This window comes from Schistocerca americana, chromosome 3, assembly GCF_021461395.2.
Source record: "Schistocerca americana isolate TAMUIC-IGC-003095 chromosome 3, iqSchAmer2.1, whole genome shotgun sequence".
Lineage (NCBI taxonomy): Eukaryota > Metazoa > Arthropoda > Insecta > Orthoptera > Acrididae > Schistocerca > Schistocerca americana.
This window is the reverse complement of record NC_060121.1, coordinates 756,093,594-756,119,486: the sequence shown is the minus strand read 5'-3', so window position 1 is coordinate 756,119,486 and position 25,893 is coordinate 756,093,594. Positions and strand designations below refer to the sequence as shown.

Below are 25,893 nucleotides of genomic sequence, written 5' to 3'. Positions count from 1 at the left end.
TCCTGTCCGGTTGCACCGTTTGCACAAGTCTAAGGCCATAGAAATCTGTTATTTGGCTCTTCCATCATATCCATTTCGTCTTCATCTACATCCTCTTCCATTTCCATAATATTGTCCTCAAGTACATCGCCCTTGTATAAACCCTCTATATACTCCTTCCACCTTTCTGCTTCCCTTCTTTGCTTAGAACTGGGTTGAAGAGTTTGACAGAGCACTAAAAGACCTGAGTCGAAACAAGGCCCCGGGAGTAGACAACATTCCATTAGAACTACTGATGGCCTTGGGAGAGCCAGTCATGACAAAACTCTACCATCTGGTGAGCAAGATGTATGAGACAGGCGAAAACTCCCTCAGACTTCAAGAAGAATATAATAATTCCAATCCCAAAGAAAGCAGGCGTTGACAGATGTGAAAATTGCCGAACTATCAGTTTAATAAGTCATGGCTGCAAAATACTAACGCGAATTCTTTACAGACGAATGGAAAAACTGGTAGAAGCGGACCTCGGGGAAGATCAGTTGGATTCCGTAGAAATGTTGGAACACGTGAGGCAATACTAGCCTTACGACTTATCTTAGAAGAAAGATTAAGGAAAGGCAAACCAACGTTTCTAGCATTTGTAGACTTAGAGAAAGCTTTTGACAATGTTAACTGGAATACTCTCTTTCAAATTCTGAAGGTGGCAGGGGTAAAATACAGGGAGCGAAAGGCTATTTACAATTTGTACAGAAACCAGGTGGCAGTTATAAGAGTCGAGGGGCATGAAAGGGAAGCAGTGGTTGGGAAGGGAGTGAGACAGGGTTGTAGCCTCTCCCCGATGTTATTCAATCTGTATATTGAGTAAGCAGTAAAGGAAACAAAAGAAAAATTTGGAGTAGGTTTTAAAATTCATGGAGAAGAAGTAAAAACTTTGAGGTTCCCCGATGACATTGTAATTCTGTCAGAGGCAGCAAAGGACTTGGAAGAGCAGTTGAACAGAATGGACAGTGTCTTGAAAGGAGGATATAAGATGAACTTCAACAAAAGCAAAACGAGGATAATGGAATGTAGTCAAATTAAATCGGGTGATGCTGAGGGAATTAAATTAGGAAATGAGACACTTAAAGTGGTAAAGGTGGGTAGATCACGTAACTAATGAGGAGGTATTGAATAGGATTGGGGAGAAGAGATGTTTGTGGCACAACTTGACTAGAAGAAGGGATCGGTTAGTAGGGAATGTTTTGAGGCATCAAGGGATCACAACTTTAGCATTGGAGGGCAACGTGGAGGGTAAAAATCGTAGAGGGAGACCAAGAGATGAATACACTAAGCAGATTCAGATGGATGTAGGTTGCAGTAGGTACTGGAAGATGAAGAAGCTTGCACAGGATAGAGTAGCATGGAGAGCTGCATCAAAGCAGTCTCAGGACTGAAGACCACAACAACAACAACATCATATCCATGTTGGTGACAATGACGCGTTCTATCCGAGTTTTATATCTTTGTGGGCTGGGCCTTAGTATCTTTGGTTTTTATCTGTGTTGTGTTTATCGCTTCTGTAGATTGGTGTAACGCGTCTTTTTATTTTTGTTTATTTAGGGTTGTAGCTTTTTCGTATGTAAACAGTGCTTTACAGACGTCGCGGCTCGGTAAGTAGGCTGAATGCCAAGTGATTCACTGTCCTACTCGAATAACGTATTGTTTATGTCAGGTGACAGTTGTTGACAGTCTCATGTGAGGTACATAAGTTTCTGTATCTACTCACTGTGACCCGGTCTGTCAGTTTTACTTAGTCTGACACATGTCTTTTTTAAGTTATACTTGTTTTTTCTTTAGTTATAGATTTATATAGCGAATTGTGATACCTATTGTCCAGCAAGGTATACTTTTTTTTACTGTATGTCAATTCTGTGCGTTAAAACATCGACGAATGAAGCCTGCATAAAATTGTAGTCTCCTCCCTTTTCTAATGCATAACATCTTTGAATAATATAGTCGCCACAGGGAAATTTACGTTACTTTGTGGTGGTTAATCATTTTATGATCACTGTTTACGGAAGTAAAATTTTGTTTACTTGCTGTTGTTATTTTTGTATCATCAATTGTCTTGTTAGAATTATATTTAGATTACAAACACCACAGACAATAACACGGATGTGTGACCTGTAGGTACCAGTTTTACACTAGCTCTGTAAAACTTAGGTTAACGAAACAAAACCCCCCACAGTCATACGGGATGCATAGTTTGAGTGTGTTACGAAAGAGGACGATGATCAAGTTGGATCTGATTACTCCTTCATGGATGACATCTTTAATACTCAGCAAGAACTGTTGATAAAGTCGTAAAGAAGAGGAATGATTGAAATATGGGCAATGAGATTTAACTAAGTTCTGGGATAGTTATGTTGTGACGTCAAACAATATAAAGAAATTCTGTGCAGAACTTGGTGGACAAGAAAATATGTCATGAACCTCTATAAACTAAAATAAAATTGAAATATCCAGCTAGCATAACTTATTGTGTGTTGCTAAGAGGTCTGTAGGATGTCTTGCCCCAAATGTTGGTCATTGGATCCATGGTACTTGGTTTTGATGATGTTTACAAACTCGCATCACACTGTAGACAAATAATATAGAAAGTAAGTTAGTTAAACTTTTACAAATTCATGTAAGTTATGAGTGGGGAGGAGACAGCAGTCATACTTGCAAAAGAATATCAAGGGTAACATATCTAATGTGGCATCTGAGAGATATAGTTGTTCCTGATATCTAAGGTTGACATATTTTTGACTGTTCCAGCCTCAAATTTGTTATGGGCTACTGTTATAAGGGCACTCTTCTTGTATAAGTGTTATATTGTACTGTAGCCCAAGGAGTAAGTTGTATTGGAGGGGACAATTTGATTGCTAGTGGACAAAGTTGTGTCAAAGACTTCAGTCAACCTGTCCAAATCTGTGCTACCTTGTCATTATGAATTAAAGCAATTAATTTACAGAAACAAAGCACAGAAAGAAGAAACAATAGTTTTTTTCCATAAACTGTGTGACTGTAAAAAGAATGTTAGCAAATTCCAATTATCCTAAATATTCTCTCGGTTATTGTGTTGTGCCAGATAATAAGTACAGATTCAGAAATAAAAGAGAGCAAAACTTTGTTCTCAAAAGCAAGGGCAGAAAAATATCTATATTGTTTGACAGCAAAGCTTTATATTCAGAATGACGTATTTTTGCTTTATCTTTTCACATTTTGCCTGCTTGTGTTGCTGGCATGTGTGTCAGTGATAAGTACTCTGTAGTTTCAATAGTTTAGAGACTCAGTTGACATTTTATTAATATAAGTTAAATATACCATGGTTTTGTGTGAGGCATTACCCAAACAATGTGAAGCTTCATGTCCATTTAATTACTTCATCCACTAAGAAGTAGTGCATAGTATAGTGTAAGTTCCAGACTCACATGTTTCATGTAGCAGTGTTGTCAGCGTTGTTTCTTCCATGCAAAATTTGTTTTGTGAGTAAAGTATTCCGTCATAGTTTCTTTCTGAATCAAGATTTCATTTGTCCAACTAGGTGTCAAAAAACAATGGGAAAGGCAGAACAGCATATCGAAGAACAACGAGAAGCGGCCTTGGGCAGTCCACATGCAGAAGCCAGCAAAATGCTTGAAGCTGCTTTGCAGCAGATGGATGGGATCATATCAGGTAACCTTCTGCTTCGTATACTTGTGGACATCACAGTGAGAAGAATCAGAACGGTTTGTTCTGCTGCACTGTAATAAACCTGAAAGAACTTATTGATTGTTGATTACGATTTCACAAGTCAAAAGAGTGTGTCAAATTTATTTTACTGTACTTTTTGTGAACCAAAAGTTCGCTTTTGGATGATCTTCTGTAATTTATCTGTATGAAACACTGATAACTGACTTGCAATCTTAAACACAGTTCGTAAGATAAATTAAATGTAATTGAGATCAACTTTTTAGAAGTTGTTCTAACAAACTTAAATTTAATGAAATTCTCTGTGCCTACAGTTTGTGAGGTGTTGTGTCTCTGTTGCGGAATCAGTTAAACAAACATTTCTAAGTCTTGGAAGTACACATTTGTTTTTAGTCGTGGTAGTAGCAGTTTTCACTGAAATATTGTTCTTCGTTACCATTTGGGTTTGTAATGAGTAGGTAATCATTAAAAAAGAAGAAAGAACGTACATCAGTACTTCATCATTTACTTTCCAAACTTAACAGAAGTTCTCCTGCATACCTTGCAGGACTACTGCTCATGGAAGAAAGGATATAGAGGAGACATGGCTTAGCCACAGCCTGGCAGATGTTTCCAAAGTGAATTTTCACTTTGCTATGAGTGTGCGCTGATTTGAAACTTCCTGGCAAATTACCACTGTGTGCCAGACAGTGACACTAACTTGGAACATACACCTTTCGTGGATAGCTGCCCTACCATCTGAGCCAACCAAGCATGACTCATCACCTACCTTCACATCTTTACATGCACCAGCTTTGCCACCTTTCAAACTTCACAATATTGTACCTTTCAGGAATGCTAGTCCCAGAAGGTAAGATGGAGAAATTCTGCGATGTTTGGAGGGTAGATGGTGAGGTACTGGCAGAAGAAAAGCTGTGAGGGCGGGTAGTGTGTTGTGCTTGGATAGCTCAGTTGCTAAAGCATTTGCCCGCAAAAGGTAAAGGTGTCAGGTTCAAATTCCAGTGTGTCTTACAGATTTAATCTTCCAGGAAGTTTCGAACCAGGCTCACTCTGCTGTAGAGTGAAAAATCATTCAGGAAGTGAAGTTATACATTAACAGACAGAAGCAGCCACTGCTAGCTCCTTCTGTAAATTATACCAACAACAAATTATAACAGGTTGTAATCTACTCATACTTATACACAGGTTGTAGTGGATGTAACGCCAGATATTTTTATATGTGGCATCTTAATATGTACACATATCAGTGTGTTGGTTGTTTTCTCTCTGCGTCGAACAGTCTTCCCGCAAACATGTATCATTTACTACCTTGTGTTTTCTGCATGGTCATAACTGCACCACTGAGTGGACTACATGTCAGTATAGACTAACTGTTTTGTCTCCATGTGCCCACGCTTCAACATATGAACTGCTGTCCAGGGGAAAATTAGCGTTAATGGTTCGCTCCTGTCACATATAATTGGAGCTACTAACCAACCTAAAACCACACTATTTGTAGAAGCTATAGTTATTAGTCTGCAAATGATGTAAATACTGATGTAATGAGTGTTGCTCAGTACAATGTCCTCAGTCACAAATAGAAATATCTGCGCTTATACCCGATACACCCTGTACATTCAGGGTGTCTTTCCTATGGGTCGTCGGATGCATTTTTATGGTGTTTTGGCAGGTATTTGCAGTTTAGTTTTTGTTGTATGTAGGTGGAGCCAGCTCAAGTAAATAGTGCTCATCGCACCTTTCATGCCATGCCCATTGTTGACAGAAAGTGTCGGTTTGCGTCCCGTTACAAGCAAATTGATTTTTAAAGAGAAATTTTACACGCCCATTTAATAGAGCTGTCCCAAATTAGTCTAGTGTGATATAAGTGTTTTCGATGTTAACAGAGACAGTAAAACATGAAGAATAACCATTACTCCAGCATCGTCCTGGCCCAAGCTGGTTGCTGCCACCCTGCAGCAGAGCTGTTCAATTGCTGCCAGAGTACCAGTTATTCTTCGTGTTTTATTGTCCCTGTTAAGACAGACTGATGTAACAAACATCATACTTAAGTAACTTGGGTCTGCTCAATCAAATGGGCATGAAACTACTATTTTAAAAATAATTTTGTTTGTCATGGGAAACAAACCAATGCTTTTCTTCAACACTGAGCATTGCATGAAAGACTTCATGACCAGCATTTGTTTGGGCTGACACCAGCTACAGATAGCAAAAACAAATTGCAAATATCTTCCAAAACACCCAAGAAAACAGACCTGTGACTCGTATGAGAGACACTATATATGCAGGGAGTAATGGGTGTAAGTGCAGATATTTGTATTGGTTACTGAGGATGGTGTACTGAACAACATTACATCAGTATTTATGTCATTTGCTGACTAATAATTATAACTGTTACGAGTCATATGTTTTTAGGTTGGGTAGTACATCCAAGTTATCATGGCATGACAAAAGCATTAATGTTCATTCCCCTGGGCAGCAGATCAGGTATTGAATCATGGTCATAAGGACACATAGCAGATGGTCTATACTGACAGGCATAGTCCACTTCATGGCACAGTTAAGACTGCACAGAAAACATCAGAACGTAAAGTTTGTGATGTGTTTGTGGGAAGACCGTTTGATGCAAAGAAAAAACAACCAACACACGTGTGCGTGTGAGCGCGCACGCTCGCTCATGGGTGCGCGTGCACGTATATTAAGGTATCACACATAAAAATACGTATGTCTATGTAACCAGGAGAAAAACAACTACTGTACTTCGAAAAAGGCACTGCTCCTCCCCTTCTACTACCCAACTTCTGTTTTCATCTGATACTTCAAACCCAGAATTTTTGTAACTTTACGCACACCATCATCAGCTGTTTGCATTAGAGTGCTGCAGTGCTTTATGTTTGGCCGATTAGGACTTGTGCACCAAGGGCCATCCGCACATGGCTTTACACTCCACATCTGTTGTCTAATCATATATGTGAAAAACAGAGCATGACCATTCTTTCTTGATGTCTCCCCTATCATAGCCTTACCACATAGCACTAACCTGCTCTCTCCCTCCGCCCCCCCCCCCCCTCTCTCTCTCTCTCTCTCTCTCTCTCTCTCTCTCTCTCTCTCTCTCTCTCTCTCTCTCTCTCTCTACATAATAAATAAATAGATATTATTCTGAACTCAAGGAGATGACTGTCCTTTTTAAGGAAAAGTAACGTGAAGAATATTATATACTTGGAATTGTAACTTTTTGCACCGTCCACTTGTTTAAAAGAGTAAAAATTTTTTAGTTAGTGTTGATCAGCAGTAGATCACTGATGCTTTCTGGATGTAATTAGCTATGACAATATGCTAATGACATGCCAGCTTTATTAAAGCACTGTTCACTAACTGTGTTTGTTCCTAGGATATGTAAGATACATCCTGCAACTGTAGCAACATCTGGTAGATCCTTTTGATGTCGGTTCCACCACTTTAAAACGTTATCATTTCTGAAGTGCATTAAAATACAGAGATCTGCTGCAGGCAACTTGTCATTCTTCCTGTTCATGAAACACCGGATGGCAATTGCACTGCACTTTAAGGCTCTATGTTAGTAAAAAAAAGAGAGATAAGTAATGTAGAACTGTTGTGGAAATTATGAAGGTCTACCTGGAAAAAATGTGTTTTATGTTGATGGTAGGCTATCAGACACTATTCAATAGCTACACAAGAATGATTATGTTAATGATTGCATGTTGTACATGCATAACTTGCACATGTTTGACACTGCTAAGAATTTCCTGCTTTTCATTTTTGCCAGGTGCACTTAGAACCAGAAAAGACAGTCAAAGAATCATAGCATGTTTATATTTGGAAGTAATTACAGCTTTCTCATGTAGAAAATTCAGGGCTTGATTTTTAATCTCTTGTACCTCATATTGAAAAATTCATCACTGTTAGTGTACATCAGTTGTCCTAGTTAATGAGAAATCTATCCTTTCCTCACCTCGTATCATAATGGAGCAGTTTTTGTAACTGTAGTAATTAAACTCCTCACAGTCATCATTTATTTAAGTTTGTGAAACCAAAGAACAACGAACTGGATAGTACATTATTTTTCACCTTTTAATTTATATGTGGCCCCTTTAAATGGTTTCAGGAAATCCAGAGTTCTTACTGCAAGCTCATTATCATATCTTTGTAATCTATAACTGACATTATTTTCCATCGTTAAAGCAGCAACTTTCTTATGCTGAGTTTGTAAGGACTGTAGCATAGTGTACTGTTTCAGATGATCAGAGGCCACTACACTTCATGTACTGCAGTTTACATTATTTATTCTTGTTGTGATGTTTGGAGCATAATTTAATAAGAAGCTATCTTCATAAAAAGTGTGGCTAAGTGCTGTGTTTGTACAATAGTAGTACATGGAAGCCCTTCTAGATTTGCCAAAGCTTTTATTATATTGGAACCCTGGTCAGAGAGAAAAATAAAATTATGGAATCTCCAGCAAAATGTTCCGATCTATTTCTTTCATAATATTTACTCCCACCTTCTTAAAAGTGTCTGGCAGTTAGTTTTAAACAAAAGATTATTGACGAGAGATCTGTCTGTGTTTATGTAATGTGTGGTAAGCATCAGATAATGCTCCTGATTGTGCAAATCAGTCCACATATCAGATGTTGTGGCACATGTTTTATTAATAATGTTTGTAATAACAGAAAACATTATTCTGTTTCGAATTGCATTAGACTGATCTTCGATGTGTGTGCTCGTAGTAGAAGAATGTCACACAACATCTGAAACACTGCTTTTCATTAATGTTTACCTAGGCCTATTAACTCTTGGCCCAGTGCTTTGAAACATACACCAAAAACAGCATGAAGAGGTCTCATATCTTTAACGTACACTGTAAAACAATTTGCTGTTCTACTACTTTTTTATTACTGCCAGTGTCTCTGAAGGAGCTGTGCCAGTGTGGGATTTCTTACAACTGTGTTTGTTTATGAGTTTTTCCTGATTGGAAACACAATAATGCAGAGTAGTTTAGGCGCAATATGTACCCAGTAAACTTGCTATTTTTGCATACAACCAACGGAAATTTATACTACCTTGACTTTCAGGCGCTCTCATTTCTTCAGCATATACAAATTGGCTCCAGTCTTACTACACTGGCTCCCTCAAGCAACATGATTACAGACATACCACAAAGGAAAAGTCAGTGCTGAATTTAGTCACACACAGATAAAGATATGTTGAACGTCTTTGGAGTCCAACATTATCTTTAATTTGGTCATAGTTTCTATGCTCACCCACAGTAACTGGTGCAGGCAGCCTATCCAGTTAGGCTGTGCTCACCCCGTCTCACATTTTGTGGTCACTCACTTGCTCTTGAAGCACTCTGGTCTATATATGTACGAGCAATGTCAGAATTTTTCTAACACATTGATGTTATGCATAATTTACATTCTTGAATCCAAATATTCTGATAAATTGTGGAAGAGGTGTGATGTAATCTTTAACTTTTATTAAAAATGTATGATGATTTTCAGTCTCCTCTCTGATGTCTACTGCAGACTTTTGCACCAGAATATAAAACTCCAATCTGGACTCTAGATTGGGATGCATAGGCTATATGAAAATTATTTTTTACTTTTAAGATTGTGATTGTGAATTGCAGACTTAATTTTCAATTCACTCTTGTTATGCACTGGAAATACCTTTAAGAAGTATATGTACTGGCACATAAATGTAAGAATCAACTGTCAACACAGCTGCCACCTTTCAACCTAACCTGGGTGTTGCACTATGCTACAGATCAATCTGATGCCACAGCCAAATTTGACTCTCACCACAACCAAGATTTCATATTTCTGATAAATTGTTTATAACTCTTTCAACATAATAAGTCTAATATTATTATTTTCTGGTATATAGACAGCATGTAGCTAAGGGATTGTCATTATGTAGAAAATGAGGGAAGGACTGTCCACACATTGTGAGCAATTTGTCATCTGGTTAAGAGCTTGGCATTGAGTGCCTCATGTATCTGCATCTGGTTGCATACTCTGAAAACCACTGTGAAGGGCCTGGCAGAGAGTACTTAGAATTGTGCTATGTGTTAGGACTTCTTCAGGTTCCAATCACATATGGAGTGTGGGAAGAATGAATGCTTACATTCCGTTGTATGCACTCTGATTAGTCTAATCATATCTTTAATACTATAAAAGGATAGTATGATACTGTGAAGATGACATGGTGAGTTGCAGACAGACACAATGAAAGGACTGTTACACATTAGGCATTTGGCCAAATACTTCTTCACTTCTCTCCCCCACCCCCCACCCGTGCCCTGCTATTCATCCCCCTTTCCTTCTCCACTCCGAATTACTGCTTCCGTTTGATCCAGTTCCATTCTGGTTGAAGTTAGTGGTTTTGTGTGTGTGTGTGTGTGTGTGTGTGTGTGTGCGCGTGTGTGCGCTTCCTTTCTTAAGAAGGTTTTGGCCAAAAGCTTAATCTGTAAGTCTTTTTGTTGTGTCTGGCTTCAACTCAACATGTCATCCTTACGGTGAGTAGTAGTCTGTCCTTTTTATGATACAGCTAATCTTATGTTTGTTTTTCTTCTTCTTCCTTTTTGTCCTCCTCTTCAAGTTGTTGTCCCCTTAAGCACTAATAAGGGATCAAGTATATCTTTAATTCTTCACTTAATACTAGTTTTTGAAACTTTACGAGTAGGGTTTTACAGGAGAGAGGCATCATCTCCATCTGCATCTATATTCTGCTAGCTGTCTTGTGCTGTGTGGTAGAGGGTTTTTTCTGTACAGTACTACTGTCATTTCTCCCCTTTCCTGATCTATTTGCAAATGGTACATGGGAAAACGATTGCTGATAAGCTTCTGTGTGGATCCGACTCTCACTAATATTATCTTCATGGTCTTTTCATGAGATATAAGTAGAAGGAAGCTTTAGATTTGTTAGCTCTTCTAGGAATCTACACTCTTGGAAATTTAACAGTAAACCACTCTGTGACATAGAATTCCTGTCTTGCGGCATCAGCCACTGCCATTGGTTGATAGGGCTTTACTTTTTATCTCCTCTATTTACTCTATCAATCATGTCTGTTACGGATCCCATACTAGCAAGAAGTATTCAAATAATGTCCTTTATTGACGGACTACATTTCCTGAGGATTCTTTCAATGAATCTCAGTCTGGCATGTGCTTTTTTGCAGTTAGTTTAAGATGATCATTCCACTCTAAATCGCTTTGTACACGTATGCCTAGATATTTTATGGAAGTAAATGCTTCCAGTGATTGTTCTGCAATCGTGTAATATATAATTATGGATCTTTCTGACTATTTTTTTTATTTTTTTTATTTTGAGGGTCAATTGCCACACACTGCACCAAGTGTCAATCCTCTGCAGGTCTTCCTGCATTTTGCTACATTTTTCTAGTGCTGCGACTTCTCTGTATACAACAGCATCATTGGCCAAAAGCCTCATGGAACTTCTTACATTGTGTACTGTGTCATTTATGTATGTTGTGAAAAGTAATAGACTTTTGAAATTCCTCTGGGATCTGCCCATAGTCTGAAGACTTTGTCTGTTGAGAATGATGTCCTGTGTTCTGTTTGCTAGAAACTCTTCAGTCCAACCACTGGTTGGTCTGATATTCCCTACACTCATTTTTTGTTCAATAGGTGGCGATACAGATCTGCATCAAACAACTTACGGAAGTTGAGTCACAGCACCTACCTGAATGCCATTATATACCGCTTTCTGGGTCTCGTGGATGAACAGAACAAGCTGGATTTCACATCATGGTAGTTTCCAGAACCCATGTTGAAGCATCTGCCACTCAGCCTTTTCGCGACAGGCTCCGTTAATTCAAACAAAACCTGTAACCATATATGCTGACCACCTTTGTATTCATTCAGTAACCCCTGTTAGTCCTATATGCTAATGTTCCACACACTTGACCTATATCATAAAATGCACAAGTGTTTTGTTAGCAATCTCCTTTACAGGCTGTCTCCTTTTCCCAGTATCCTACCAATGAACCCAGATATTTGTCTGAGTTGACTGATTCCAATTGTGATTTACTGATGTGGTATTCGTGGGGTATTACTCTCCTGTAATTTGTGAAGGGCACAGTCTTAAATTTCTGTATACTTAAAGCAAAGTGCAGATCTTTGCGCTACTTTGAAATCTCATTAAAATATGAGTAGATCTTTGTGCAATTTTTTAGATACTACTTCAATCAAGATAACTAAGTCTCAGCTTTTATCTGCTAGGCCATTAATGTATAACATGCACAGCATGGGTCCCAATACTGGGGCTTACCTGAAGGTACGTTTACTTCTGTTAATGACTCTCTATCCAAGATTATATCTGCATCCTCTCAGCCAAGAAATCCTCTTTCCACTGCCAAATTTTGTTTGATGTCTCATATGAATGAGATTATGTTTAATAAAAGTTGTGTTTAATAAATGTTTATGTGGTACTGACTCAATCAAAATACAACAGCAGGCTGATTGCCTTGATGCATGGCTTTCAGATGTTGCATGAGAAAAGTTCAATTTAGAGATCTCCTGATCAAAGTTTTTGCTGTTTATGCTGGTTGGTCTGGTGGAAGTCATTCTGTTGGAGATACTTCGTATGTTTGAGTTCAGAATGTGTTCTAGGGTTCTACAATAGATGGTCATAATTGAGATTGGAGACAGATCTGATTACTGTTGTTTCCAAACACTGGGCACAGTTTTTTTTGTTTGAGGGATCTACAGTATGTTATGGTTAAAATGGGAGCCAACTCGGAGGAGAATTATTTATAATAAACTGGGTTTCCATTGTACCCTGGATGCTTGTTTTATTTTAGCAATGTCAGCTGTTTATCAGTATCATTGATACTAGTATGTACATCACTTTTCTTTACAGTGTTACGGGTATTGAACCAGGACAGTACTTTTTTATCTTCCTTTGTAAAGGAACAGTAGGAATGGAGTTCAGCATTCCCCCTTCTTGTTTGCTACCCCCAGTTTCCATTCCTGTGTATTTTTGTGAATGTCTGGACATTAAATTTTGTGCCAGTGACAGCATTTACATATGACAAGATTTTTTTTTGGTTTTTTTTTAAAGAGATCTATCAATAAGATACAGCAACAGTAGCCAGTGAAAGCATAGAACATAACCATTTAGCACTTGTGTCTCTGGAGCCCTATGTTTTATCTTACAGCTATTGTGGAGTGATTTCCCTTTTGTTAGAAGTTTGTTTACAGAAACTATATACTAAGAAGGAACAGAACATATCTTCTCAGTGCTTCGTCGCTGTTCTATTAAACTTGAGGCACAATATCACTTAATGCATCTGACCAAAGAGAAATGTTCCTCTTTGAAATATGACACGGTTACCTCTTTATCTTCTTTGGTGAACATGTAATTCTAACTCTTTCTGCTTATTTGAAATGCACTTATCTACTTTTGTAATATTTGTTGGTACACCTGCTTCGTTTTAACTGAAACCAGTATCAGTGTGGACATACTGAAAAAGGCCGGGTCTATTTGTTGCCATTAGATCTAATATTTTTCCATCATTAGTGGACTTCTGAACCAGTCATTCCAAGCAGTTTTCAGAGAAAGAGCTTAGTGGTCTTTTCTCGCTTGCCACTTACAAACAGTAACTAACCCAATCCATTATTATCCAAGATTGATTGGTTCATGTCTCTTTCAGTAATAACAGTATGTGTTAGTGGGTTTAAGTGTATCTCTAAAGTTTCAAGTTACATCTGGGACTGAGTATTGTGGTTGATACAGGGGGCCCAATTACAACTTATGGTTACTCTTGATATCAGGTCTTGGTTAAACAAGCTTGCATGCAGCCTCAATTTCCATTTCAGCAGATATGAGTTTTTTTTGTCTAGTGGGACAAATACACCACCTCCATTTCTCATCAGCCTATCCCTTTGACATACACTCAGATTTATCTCCAGAATCTCACTCCTGTGTAATTTGGTGTTATCGAGCCCTCTGTATCTGGTATTATGTGCTGCAATTCTTTTTAGGAGTACTTCAAAGTTTGTTGGGAATGCTTTGGAGTTTGATCACTAGAACTCTGCTTTATTGCTGTATCTATAGTGAGACTTCTAGAAATTGAAGTTCTAGCATAGCTTCCTTTGTTAAAAAATCTTAGTACCTGATGGAAGCAAAATAGAACTAGAGAATATAAGTCATGGCAGTATGTAACAAAATGCAGTAGTGTTCCGACCTTGCAGATGTCTGTTTTGTATAGCACTGAGAACTGTACTTCCTCTTTAGCCCAGCAGAGAAGTATTCTTAAAACTATGCCCTGCATCCTATATCCATTTGTTCAGGATTCTAGAGACTAGCTATAATTGATACCACTGGCTACCCTTGGTGTAAGAGCAAAGATAGTGAATTGCTGTGCATAAATGTAAGGAATCACTTCTTGGCTGAGCCCTTCATTAAATTTTAAACATTAAGGATGAAATATTTGTCAAATGATACAAGTTGACATACAAGTTCCATAGCACATAATTTGGAATATTATGTGCTATTAGGAATGGCTTGTGATCTGGTACATATGGATTGCTGATCTGCAGAGCTGCAGAGACACTAATGTCATATACTTTCACCAGTAGATACTTTCTGCTGTTTTGGTATCAGATAGTTTACATTAGACAGTGAATGGAATAGCTGAGCTTTCCTTACAGCACAGCAAGTGTCAGCTCTTCATTGTGCTGCTTATTTTCCAGACCATTCTTGTGTAATGCTTAGCAAGCTTTCTTCCCAGATGGAAGCATAACTGGTGTATTGAAATGGGTGAAAGCTGTGTCACAGAAATTTCTGAAAGAGCACACATGTAATCTTCATTAGCTTTACAGTGTGCAAAGGATTTACTGTTAGCTTCATCCAAAATATTGAATTTAATTGTATCATTGTTAGTTACAGGGGACACTAGTTTCTAAAGGTAACCAGTACTCTGCTTTTCATCAGACTGTCCATTCAAAGGAGTGTATCGAGAAATCTATATTTGAATCACAGTGAATTGTTAAAGACACTGGATTCGTTGTTGAAAACAGTGATGTTTAAATCATCACACCAACATACTAATTTAGATCTAATATACATTTTCTGCGGTTCATGTAAATACAAATAAATGGCTGTAATATTCCCTTCAGCAACCCAGTGACTGATTTGTTTGCTCGTCTTAGTCATTCTGAGCTAGTGCTGCGTCCTGAATGAGCTTGATTTCAACAGTATGTTAAATTTTAATCTTTCTTTCCTTTTCTTTGCTGCACAGTCTGAAGATCTTGCTGAAAAGGAAAATGTATTTCTCATTATTTATCTTAAACTATTTTGGGTCAAGCTATTCAAATTGATGTGGAGTTAATGTACCTGCTAAGCATACAAATATAGAGGCAAGACCGATGTGAAATCCTATCTACATTTAAAAAAAATCATATTTGTTACAATCCCAGAATGAAGTTTTACTCTGCAGAGGACTGTCCACTGATTTAAATTTCCTGGCCAAGTGCTGGACGGGCACTCAAGCCCAGAACTTTTGCCTTTTGTTGGCAAATGCTCTACCAGCTGAGTTATCCAGTCATGACTTGTGATGCACTTCCACAATTTTACTTAAGCCAGCACTTCTTTCATATCTTCTAAACAGAAGTTCTCCTGAATGAGAGGGGTACTGTCCTAAGTAAAGCTGAGAAGGCAGGTTGCGTTTGTGCACAGATAGCACCGTTGGTAGAGCATGTGCCCATGAAAGACAAAAGTTTCAGGTCTGAGTCCCTGTCTGGCATACTGATTTAATCTGTAAGGTAGTTCCATACCTAATAATGGATTTGAACATAGAGTGTTTTACAGGGTGTGATCCTGTAGACTTCCTACATCCCTAGGACCATCACACTCCATCAGTTGTGGTAGAACCTGCAGTTTACTGTGAATTGTGAACTATGATGCAAATCTACATGTTTAACATGAAAAAATTGCTGGAAAAGGGAGTGAAGTTAGAAGAGTGTCAAAATCAAATCTTGGGACTAGACTGAGCTCCAAACTCCCAGTCGACACCGCATTGTGTTCTAAACCTCAGGAAGGCATTCAACACTGTCACGCACTACTGTTAAGTGAAAAAAAATACAGGCTTATGGAAGGTTGGATCAGATTTGTTACTGGATTCAAGACTTTCTTGCAGAGAGAACTCAATACATTGCTCTTAATGGAACAAAATTGACAGATGTGAAGGTAATATCAGGAGTACACAAGATAGTGTGATATGAACATTACTGTTTACAATATATGTAAATGATTTAGTGCAAAATTATTGGAGCTCCATAAGGCTATTCACAGAGAATGTGATTGCCTACAAGAAGGTAGCAACACCAGAAGACTAGCGACTTGCAGAAGGACCTGCAGAATATTGTTGAGTGGTACAAGGACTGGCAGTTGGTCCTGAATGTAAATGAATATAACATACTGTGCGTACATAGGAGAAGTACTTCACTGCTCTACAACTTCACTATTGATTTGAAATTTCCAGAAACAGTGTCTGCCGTAAATTTTAGGAGTAACTACCTGGTACAACATTATGTGGAATGGCCAAATAAAACAAATAGTAGGAAAAGCAGATGCAAGACTGAGATTCATAGGAAGAATCTTAAGGAAATGTTACTCATCCACTGAAGAAGTGGTTGTTCATCAGGTTGGGACCCATACCAGGTAGAACTTGTAAACCAGACAGGGAATATCCAACAAGGAGCAGCGCATTTTGCCACAGGGTAGTTTAGTCGGCACAAGAGCGTTACAGAGATGTTTGACAGATTCCAGTGGCAGACGCTACAAGAGAGGTATTGTGCATCACGGAAAGGTTTAGTGTTCAAACTACGAGAGATTACATTATGGGAAGAGTCAAACAACATATTACTTCTTCCCACATACGTCTTGCGAAATGACCGCAATGAGAGAATTTTAGAGCTAATACAGAGGTTTTGCCGATAATCATTCTCCCCACAGGCAATCCACGAATCGAAGAGATAGTGGTACCAGAGGTGGCCTCCACCACACACCGTCAGATGGCTTGCGGAGCAGTGATACAGATGAAGATATTAGTTTGGGTCATCGCCGAGTCTTATAAGTTGTTGTTGTTGTTGTTGTTGTTGTTGTGGTGGTCTTCAGTCCTGAGACTGGTTTGATGCAGCTCTCCATGCTACTCTGTCCTGTGCAAGCTTCTTCATCTCCCAGTACCTACTGCAGCCTACATCCTTCTGAATCTGCTTAGTGTATTCATCCCTTGGTCTCCCTCTACGATTTGTACCCTCCGCACTGCCCTCCAATGCTAAATTTGTGATCCCTTGATGCCTCAGAACATGTCCTACCAACCAATCCCTTATTCTAGTCAAGTTGTGCCACAAACTCCTCTTCTCCCCAATTCTGTTCAATACCTCCTCATTAGTTACTTAAATCTATATTCGATGTTAACAAATTTCTCTTCTTCAGAAACGCTTTCCTTGCTATAGCCAGCCTACATTTTATATCCTTTCTACTTTGACCATCATCAGTTATTTTGCTCCCCAAATAGCAAAACTCCTTTACTACTTTAAGTGTGTCATTTCCTAATCTAATTCCCTCAGCATCACCCGACTTAATTCGACTACATTCCATGGTCCTCAAATTGCTTTTGTTGATGTTCATCTTATATCCTCCTTTCAAGACACTGTCGATTCCGTTCAACTGCTCTTCCAAGTCCTTTGCTGTCTCTGACAGAATTACAATGTCATCGGCGAACCTCAAAGTTCTTATTTCTTCTCCATGGATTTTAATACCTACTCTGAGTTTTTCTTTTGTTTCCTTTACTGCTTGCTCAATATACAGATTGAACAACATCGGGGAGAGGCTACAACCCTGTCTTACTCCCTTCCCAACCACTGCTTCCCTTTCATGTCCCTCGACTCTTATAACTGCCATCTGGTTTCTGTACAAATTGTAAATAGCCTTTCGCTCCCTGTATTTTACCCCTGCCACCTTTAGAATTTGAAAGAGAGTATTCCAGTCAACATTGTCAAAAACTTTCTCTAAGTCTACAAATGCTAGAAACGTAGGTTTGCCTTTCCTTAATCTTTCTTCTAAGATAAGATGTAAGGTCAGTATTGCCTCACGTGTCCCAACATTTCTACGGAATCCAAACTGATCTTCCCCGAGGTCGACTTCTACCAGTTTTTCCATTCGTCTGTAAAGAATTCGCATAAGTATTTTGCAGCTGTGACTTATTAAACTGATAGTTTGGTAATTTTCACATCTGTCTACATCTGCTTTCTTTGGGATTGGAATTATTATATTCTTCTTGAAGTCTGAGGGTATTTCGCCTGTCTCATACATCTTGCTCACCAGATGGTAGAGTTTTGTCATGACTGGCTCTCCCAAGGCCACCAGTAGTTCTAATGGAATGTATTCTACTCCTGGGGCCTTGTTTCGACTCAGGTCTTTCAGTGGTCTGTGAAACTCTTCAAGCAGTATCTTATCTCCCATTTCATCTTCATCTACATCCTCTTCCATTTCCGTAATATTGTCCTCAAGTACATCGCCCTTGTATAGACCCTCTATATACTCCTTCCACCTTTCTGCTTTCCCTTCTTTGCTTAGAACTGGGTTTCCATCTGACCTCTTGATATTCATACAAGTGGCTCTCTTTTCTCCAGAGGTCTCTTTAATTTTCCTGTAGGCGGTATCTATCTTACCCCTCGTGAGATAAGCCTCTACATCCTTACATTAGTCCTCTAGCCATCATCCCTGCTTAGCAATTTTGCACTTACTTCGTGGAGAAGTGGAGTATCGAAAGAGTGCGCCTGGCTTTGCTGCTCGTCTCGCAGTACCAGTTTCCTTTGAGAAAGACGGCCGCGGCAGATTTTGCAGTCGGCTGATCGTGTTGGCGGCCGAGTTGACTTTCCCCTCGGTGTGAGGCGAGGCGCGCGTTAAGCCGCAGGCTGGACCCGCCGTGCGGGCACCAGCGCACAAAGGCAGGAAGCGGAGGGCGGCGCGTGAGCCGCATTGCCTACCCGGCCCCGGCTCCCCTCGGCCCTCGTCCCGGCGCTATTCGTGTGTGTGTCGCTGCTGCACCGCGGTGAACGGGCCATCCCAACCACGTCGCTGTTGGCAAATCACGACACGTCGAAGCGTGCGCTGCGGGGAAAGCGTTCTTGCCACATCTCGTGTCATCTGCAGTTGTCGCAGTCACCTGCTGATTCCGATGCACGATGCACATAAAAAAAAGAAAGAAAAAAATACTGGCCAGGTGCGAGTAAGACTCGCGCACAGAGCTTTCCGTACAAGATTATTTTTATACTCTGTTCATCCATTCCGGGAACAGGGAATCTGTTATCGGCATTGATACTGGCAAGATATCGGTTCCAGGGATTCCAATACTTTAGAGAATGGTTTAATTTCAGTGACATGAAGGCTGTATACGTGGAAGAGGCTTGGAGACACAGGGAGGTTTCAGATAGATTATGTAATGATAAGGCAGAGATTTAGAAACCAGGGACGAGGTACTGGCAGAAGTAAAGCTGTGAGTACCGGGCGTGAGTCGTGCTTCGGTAGCTCAGTTGGTAGAGCATTTGCCAGCGAAAGGCAAAGGTCCCGAGTTCGAGTCTCGGTCGGGCACACAGTTTTAATCTGCCAGGAAGTTTCAGATTGTTAATTGTAATACATTTCTCGGGGCAAGTGTGACTTTGACCGCAATCTATTGGTTATGAACTGTAGATTAAAACCGAAGAAACTGCAAAAAGGTGGGAATTTAAGGAGATAGGACGTGGATGAACTGAAATAGCCAGAGGTTGTAGAGAGTTTCAGACAGAGCATTAGGAAACGATTGACAAGAATGGGGGAAAGAAATGCAGTAGAAGAAGAATGAGTAGCTTTGAGAGATGAAATAGAGAAGGCAGCAGAGGACCTAGTAGGTAAAAAGACGAGGGCTAGTAGAAATCCTTGGGTAACAGAAGAAATATTGAATTTAATTGATAAGAAGAGAAAATATAAAAATGCAGTAAATGAAGCAGGCAAAAAGGAATACAAATGTCTCAAAAATAAGATCGACAGGAAGTGCAAAATGGCTAAGCAGGGATGGCTACAGGACAAATGTAAGAATGTAGAGGCAAGATAGATACTGCCTACAGGAAAATTAAAGAGACCTTTGGAGAAAAGGGAACCACTTGTCTGAATATCAAGAGTTCAGATGTAAACCCAGTTCTAAGCAAAGAAGGGAAAGCAGAAAGGTGGAGGGAGTATATAGAGGGGCCTATACAAATGCGATGTACTTGAGGACAATATTATGGAAATAGAAGAGGATGTAGATGAAGATGAAATGGCAGATACGATACTGCGTGAAGAGTTTGACAGAGCACTGAATGACCTGAATCGAAACAAGGCCCGGGAGTAAACAACATTCCATTAGAACTACTGACGGCCTTGGGAGAGCCAGTCCTGACACAACTCTACCATCTGGTGAGCAAGATGTATGAGACAGCATAAATACCACCAGACTTCAAGAAGAGCACAGTAATTCCAATCCCAAACAAAGCAGGTGTTGACAGACGTGAAAATTTCCGATTGGAAAACTTTTAGAAGCCCACCTCGCGGAAGATCAGTTTGGATTCCGTAGAAATGTTGGGACACGTGAGGCAATACTGACCCTACGACTTATCTTAGAAGACAGATTAAGGAAAGGGGAATCTACATCTCTAGCATTTGTAAATTTAGAGAATGCTTTTGACAGTGTTGACTGGAATATTCCCTTTCAAATTCTGAAGGTGACAGGGGTCGAATACAGGGAGCGAAAGGCTATTTACAATTTGTACAGAACCAGACTGCAGTTATAAGAGTCGAGAGGCATGAAAGGGAAGCAGTGGTTGGGAAGGGAGTGAGACAGGGTTGAAGCCTCTCCCCGATGTTATTTAATCTGTATATTGAGCAAGCAGTAAAGGAAACAAAAGAAAAATTTGGAGAAGGAATTAAAATCCATGGAGAAGAAATAAAAACTTTGAGATTTGCTGATGTCATTATAATTCTGTCAGAGATAGCAAAGGACTTGGAAGAGCAGTTGAACGGAATGGACCGTGTCTTGAAAGAAGGATATAAGATGAACACCTACAAAAGCAAAACGAGGATAATGGAATGTAGTCGAATTGAATCAGGTGACGCTGAGAGAATTATTAGGAAATGATATACTTAAATTAGTAGATGAGTTTTGCTATTTGGGGAGCAAAATAACTGATGATGGTCGAAGTAGAGAGGATATAAAATGTAAACTGGCAATGGCAAGGAAAGCGTTTGTGAAGAAGAGAATTTTAACATCGAGTATAGATTTAAGTGTCAGGAAGTCGTTTCTGAAAGTATTTGTATGGAGTGTAGCCATGTATGGAAGTGAAACATGGACAATAACTAGTCTGGACAAGAAGAGAATAGGAGCTTTCGAAATGTGGTGTTACAGAAGAATGCCGAAGATTAGATGGGTAGATCATATAACTAATGAGGAGGTACTGAATAGGATTGGGGAGAAGAGAAGTTTGTGGCACAACTTGACTAGAAGAAGGAATCGGTTGGTAGGACATGTTCTGAGGCATCAAGGGATCACCAATTTAGTATTGGAGGGTAGCGTGGAGGGTAAAAATCGTAGAGGGAGACCAAGACATGAGTACACTAAGCAGATTCAGAAGGATGTAGGTTGCATTAGGTACTGGGAGATGAAGAAACTTGTACAGGACAGAGTAGCATGGAGAGCTGCATCAAACCAGTCTTTGGACTGAAAGTCACGCGGGAGGCAGGCGACCATTATTATAACAATCAGTGGTTCTCCATTTAGCCTTACTAATCCGTGGTTGTTTGTTTCAGATACGACTTGAAACGCCATATTCATGTGCACTTAATAGCTGCTGGATATCTGATAATGTATGAATTCCGATATGCATCATACGAGCAATAAAGTCATTCCCTGCCTAATGTTTGACTTTTACCATAGCCACCTAGTCAGTCTGAATGCAGAACTACTGATTTGTTTAATTTCAAGTTTGACGTTGGATAATAAATGACAAAAGAATACTTTTCTTGTGATATAATTACAAATTATCCATTCTCGTATTTTTTCCGTTGCTTTTACTGTGAAAAATTGCTGCTTGCTAAATTTAATGATTCTTGGCCAACGGGAAGTACCTTGTAGGTTTTGGCGATTGAGTTTGTTAGTTTTAAAATATGTGACATAAATGGCCATATCTTTAGACAGCATTAACTTACAAGCTTTAATTTTGTACACCACGAAGGGACCATAGATCTCAGTGTGTGACATAAATTTTAGTTTGATACGTGTATCCGTTCCTGAGGAAAAGGTTTTTAACAGTCGGACAGACAGACAGACGGACGGATGGATGGGTAGATGGATGGATGACGGACGGACTACAGAGTGATCCTGTAAGCGTTTCGTTTTTACCGACTGAAGCACGGAACCCTAAAAGTGTGCCAGGGATGATCCCAGGAACCACATTGCTGGTGGTCTATGAGTGGTGTCCTAATTATTTGCCAATGAACGCCCAATTCTTCAAAGAATCGGACTCCCATCTACAAAACAGCTTCAAACGTCTGATTGTTTTACAACTGGGTCAGTGTGTTAAATATCTGACTTCAAGCATGTAGGGAAGAAAAGTTCAGGAAAGGTTTGGAGTTACGCTTGAAGTTTGTTGGGAGTCGCTAAGTTCTCTCATACCCAAATACTGGAAGAATACTGCGCTCGCTGGTGATACACCGCGTCCTGTACTCGTCCATCGCGGCGCTCGGGGTCACGCCACAAAGTTTTAACACCTGATGGTGGGCATTAAGAGCCAGAAACCGACCGTGTTTTAAATAAAAAGAACCTTACAACTGAAGCGGTTTTTTTCAACCTCTGGAATACAGTCAGGGTATTTGCGCAACGTCAGTTACCCTGCCTCAAGACAAACATACAGTTTCTAATTGTAAAACATGTCGTACTGCGTTAAATTTGTAACTTAACATTATGCTTCTTAACCGTCGATTACTAATACCTCGTAAAATTTGCGATTGCAGTTGGTACCAATTCGCTGTACGCGCCAATCTCCTATTGTCAGTATAGGATGTAGAACAGGACATTTTGTACTTATTTTGTATGTGACATACCATTGGAGACCTTATAATTGTAACTGACTAGTGCATAAACTATAAATTGTGATGACCTTTGAATAAAACATGGAGTAGTAGAATTTACTATGGTTTAACAATGTAACATCCACCTCTCCTTTAGTGTTCTAGGGTTAAATTCGGTCAGTATTTACATGAAATGTTGAAAATCAAATTTTCATTGTCCTTCGAAGCCATTAGCAACCTGCAACTGTAGATTTTCTTTTGTATTTCTTCTCTGGCGATTAGAACAATAAACTTATGTTTAATCCCATTTTTTTAATTTCTGTGTGATCTTTCACGTTTCCTCGGCCTGACATAAATAATGTGCTCCCAGGTGTACTGCCGAATTCATAATTCCGTTTCATGCACAATATTTCGATGATCGACCGAGCGTTTCTTCAGGTGCTGCGAGCTGTTTGGCGTACTCGCTGCCTGGTCTCAAACCAGTTGGTGTCACAGTGCTATTAGTAGCCGAGTTCGACACCCGTTTTATGAACATTTGTTTTTAAGAGCCCGTTATTTTGTGAAAAGCACATTCTTTCTGCCTGTAAAGGAAACACGACGCGACTCGTATCCTGACGCAAACGCAAAGTTTCTGGCACAACGTAATTAAGGAGCCTGCTGAAGTAAAAATGTCGGTAAACCTGATAACAATGACAGAGATTTCAATTTAAACAATATTTTGATTAAGATCTCGCCCGCCATCTCATCCAGCAGAGATGGAAACCTTGAGAGAATGTTTATTTCATGGAATAATGATATGGATTCTGAAAAACAAAACTAGTCGAACTCGGCTATTAAACAGCGGCGCTATACCAGCAATATTTCTGTCTACCGAATGAACAACATAACAGATATGGATGGAGGACTGCAGGACAATATTATTATTGGCTTTGTCAGCGCCAGTGGCTTTGGGACAAAGTGCCCAGTGCTACAAAACTAATCAGCAAATAAATCTAACCGTACTAAGAGTCATAGGAATGGTGGCCAACGGTCTTCTACTAATAATAGCAAATACGTTACCACAGGATAGGCGCCGCTCTACCACACCGCGGCACATACAAAGGAAGAATAACAGTGCTCTAAAACGAAAGGATACCAACCGTTAGGTTTGATTTACGAGCACAGTTTTCCGATATCCAGGCAATCCAACTTGAAATGAAAACTCGCATTTATAGAGAACTGCACCTAATAAAAATATGTGTACCACAACATGAGAAATAGCCGTTCCAATACCTACATTACGACTGGTCACTGGGACATTTCATAATCATGGGCAGTCTACGTAATTGCAAAATTAGAAATATTTGGAGACTCCAGAAACAACAGAAATAGCACTAACAGCGTTACTTGAACACAACACAAACGGCATGACGCTCCTTCCCAACGCATCTACCTTCCTCTATCATGCAAGAACATGCACTCCTAACTATTATACAGTATGTCCCTCCTATGGGTCGTCAGGTGCATTTACTCTGGTGCTTCAGCAGGTATTTGCAGTTTCGTTCTTGCAATGTGCATCTGAAGCAGACGAAACAGATACTACTCTCATGCGACGCCTAATTTCGACGGAGAGCGTCGGCTGTTTCCTGTTACAAACAAATTGGTTCTTTAAAACTGAATTTTACGAGCCCATTTGAAAGAGCGGCCCCAAATTGGTCTAGTGCGATATTCGTTTTATCGGTGTTTATTAACAAGGACAGTGAAATACGAAGAACGACGAGTACTACAGCAGCGATTGAGCAGCGCTCCTGCAAGGCAATAGCAGTCGACACGGGCCAGCGTAGTACCATCACTTCTGGAGTGCTGGTTATTCTTCGTGTTTTACAGTCGTCGTTAATACACTACTGGCCATTAAAATTGCTACACCAAGAAGAAACGCAGATGATAAACGGGTATTCATTGGACAAATGTATTATACTAGAACTCACATGTGATTACATTTTCACGCAATTTGGGTGCATAGATCCTGAGAAATCAGTACCCAGAACAACCACCTCTGGCCGTAATAACGGCCTTGATACGCCTGGACATTGAGTCAAACAGAGCTTGGATACCACAGTTCATCGAGAGTAGTGGCTGGCGTATTGTGACGAGCCAGTTGCGCGGCCACCATTGACCAGACGTTTTCAACTGGTAAGAGATTTGGAGAATGTGCTGTCCAGGGCAGCAGTCGAACATTTTCTGTATCCAGAAAGGCCCGTACAGGACCTGCAACATGCGGTCGTGCATTATCCTGCTGAAATGTAGGGTTTCACAGGGATCGAATGAAGGGTAGAGCCACGTGTCGTAACACATCTGAAATGTAACGTCCACTATTCAAAGTCCCGTCAATGCGAATAAGAGGTGACCGAGACGTGTAACCAGTGGCACCCCATACCATCACGGCGGGTGATACGCCAGTATGGCGATGACGAATACACGCTTCCAATGTGCGTTCACCGCGATGTCGCCAAACACGGATGCGACCATCATAATGCTGTAACAGAACCTGGATTCATCCGAAAAAATGACGTTTTGCTATTCGTGCACCCAGGTTCGTCGTTGAGTACACCATCGCAGGCGCTCCTGTCTGTGATGCAGCGTCAAGGGTAACCGCAGCCATGGTCTCCGAGCTGATAGTTCATGCTGATGCCAACGTCGTCGAACTGTTCGTGCAGATGGTTGTTGTCTTGCAAACGCCCCGTCTGTTGACTCAGGGATCGAGACGTGGCTGCACGGTCCGTTACAGCCATGCGGATAAGATGCCTGTCATCTCGAATGCTAGTGATACGTGGCCGTTGGGATCCAACACGGCGTTCCGTGTTATCCTCCTGAACCCACCGATTCCATATTCTGCCAACAGTCATTCGATCTCGACCAGCGCGAGCAGCAGTGTCGCGATACGATAAACCGCAATCGCGATAGGCTACAATCCGACCTTTATCAGAGTCTGAAACGTGATGGTACGCATTTCTCCTCCTCACACGAGCAATGCCGGTCAACAGCTGTTTGTGTATGAGAAATCGGATTGAAACTTTCCTCATGTCAGCACGTTGT

At 40.1% G+C, this 25,893-nt stretch overlaps 1 protein-coding gene across 1 annotated transcript in view; it reads left to right on the top strand.

The window, feature by feature from the left end:
• Nucleotides 1–1,514: 1,514 nt before the first annotated feature.
• The window catches only part of LOC124606955 (liprin-beta-1), a 931,859-nt gene continuing 907,480 nt past the window's right edge, over nucleotides 1,515–25,893 (top strand). The window contains exons 1-2 of the mRNA XM_047139091.1: nucleotides 1,515–1,628; nucleotides 3,548–3,678. Of these exons, the coding sequence (XP_046995047.1) occupies nucleotides 3,561–3,678 (118 nt within the window). The 5' untranslated portion in view covers nucleotides 1,515–1,628; nucleotides 3,548–3,560. The remainder of the gene's footprint in view (nucleotides 1,629–3,547; nucleotides 3,679–25,893) is intronic.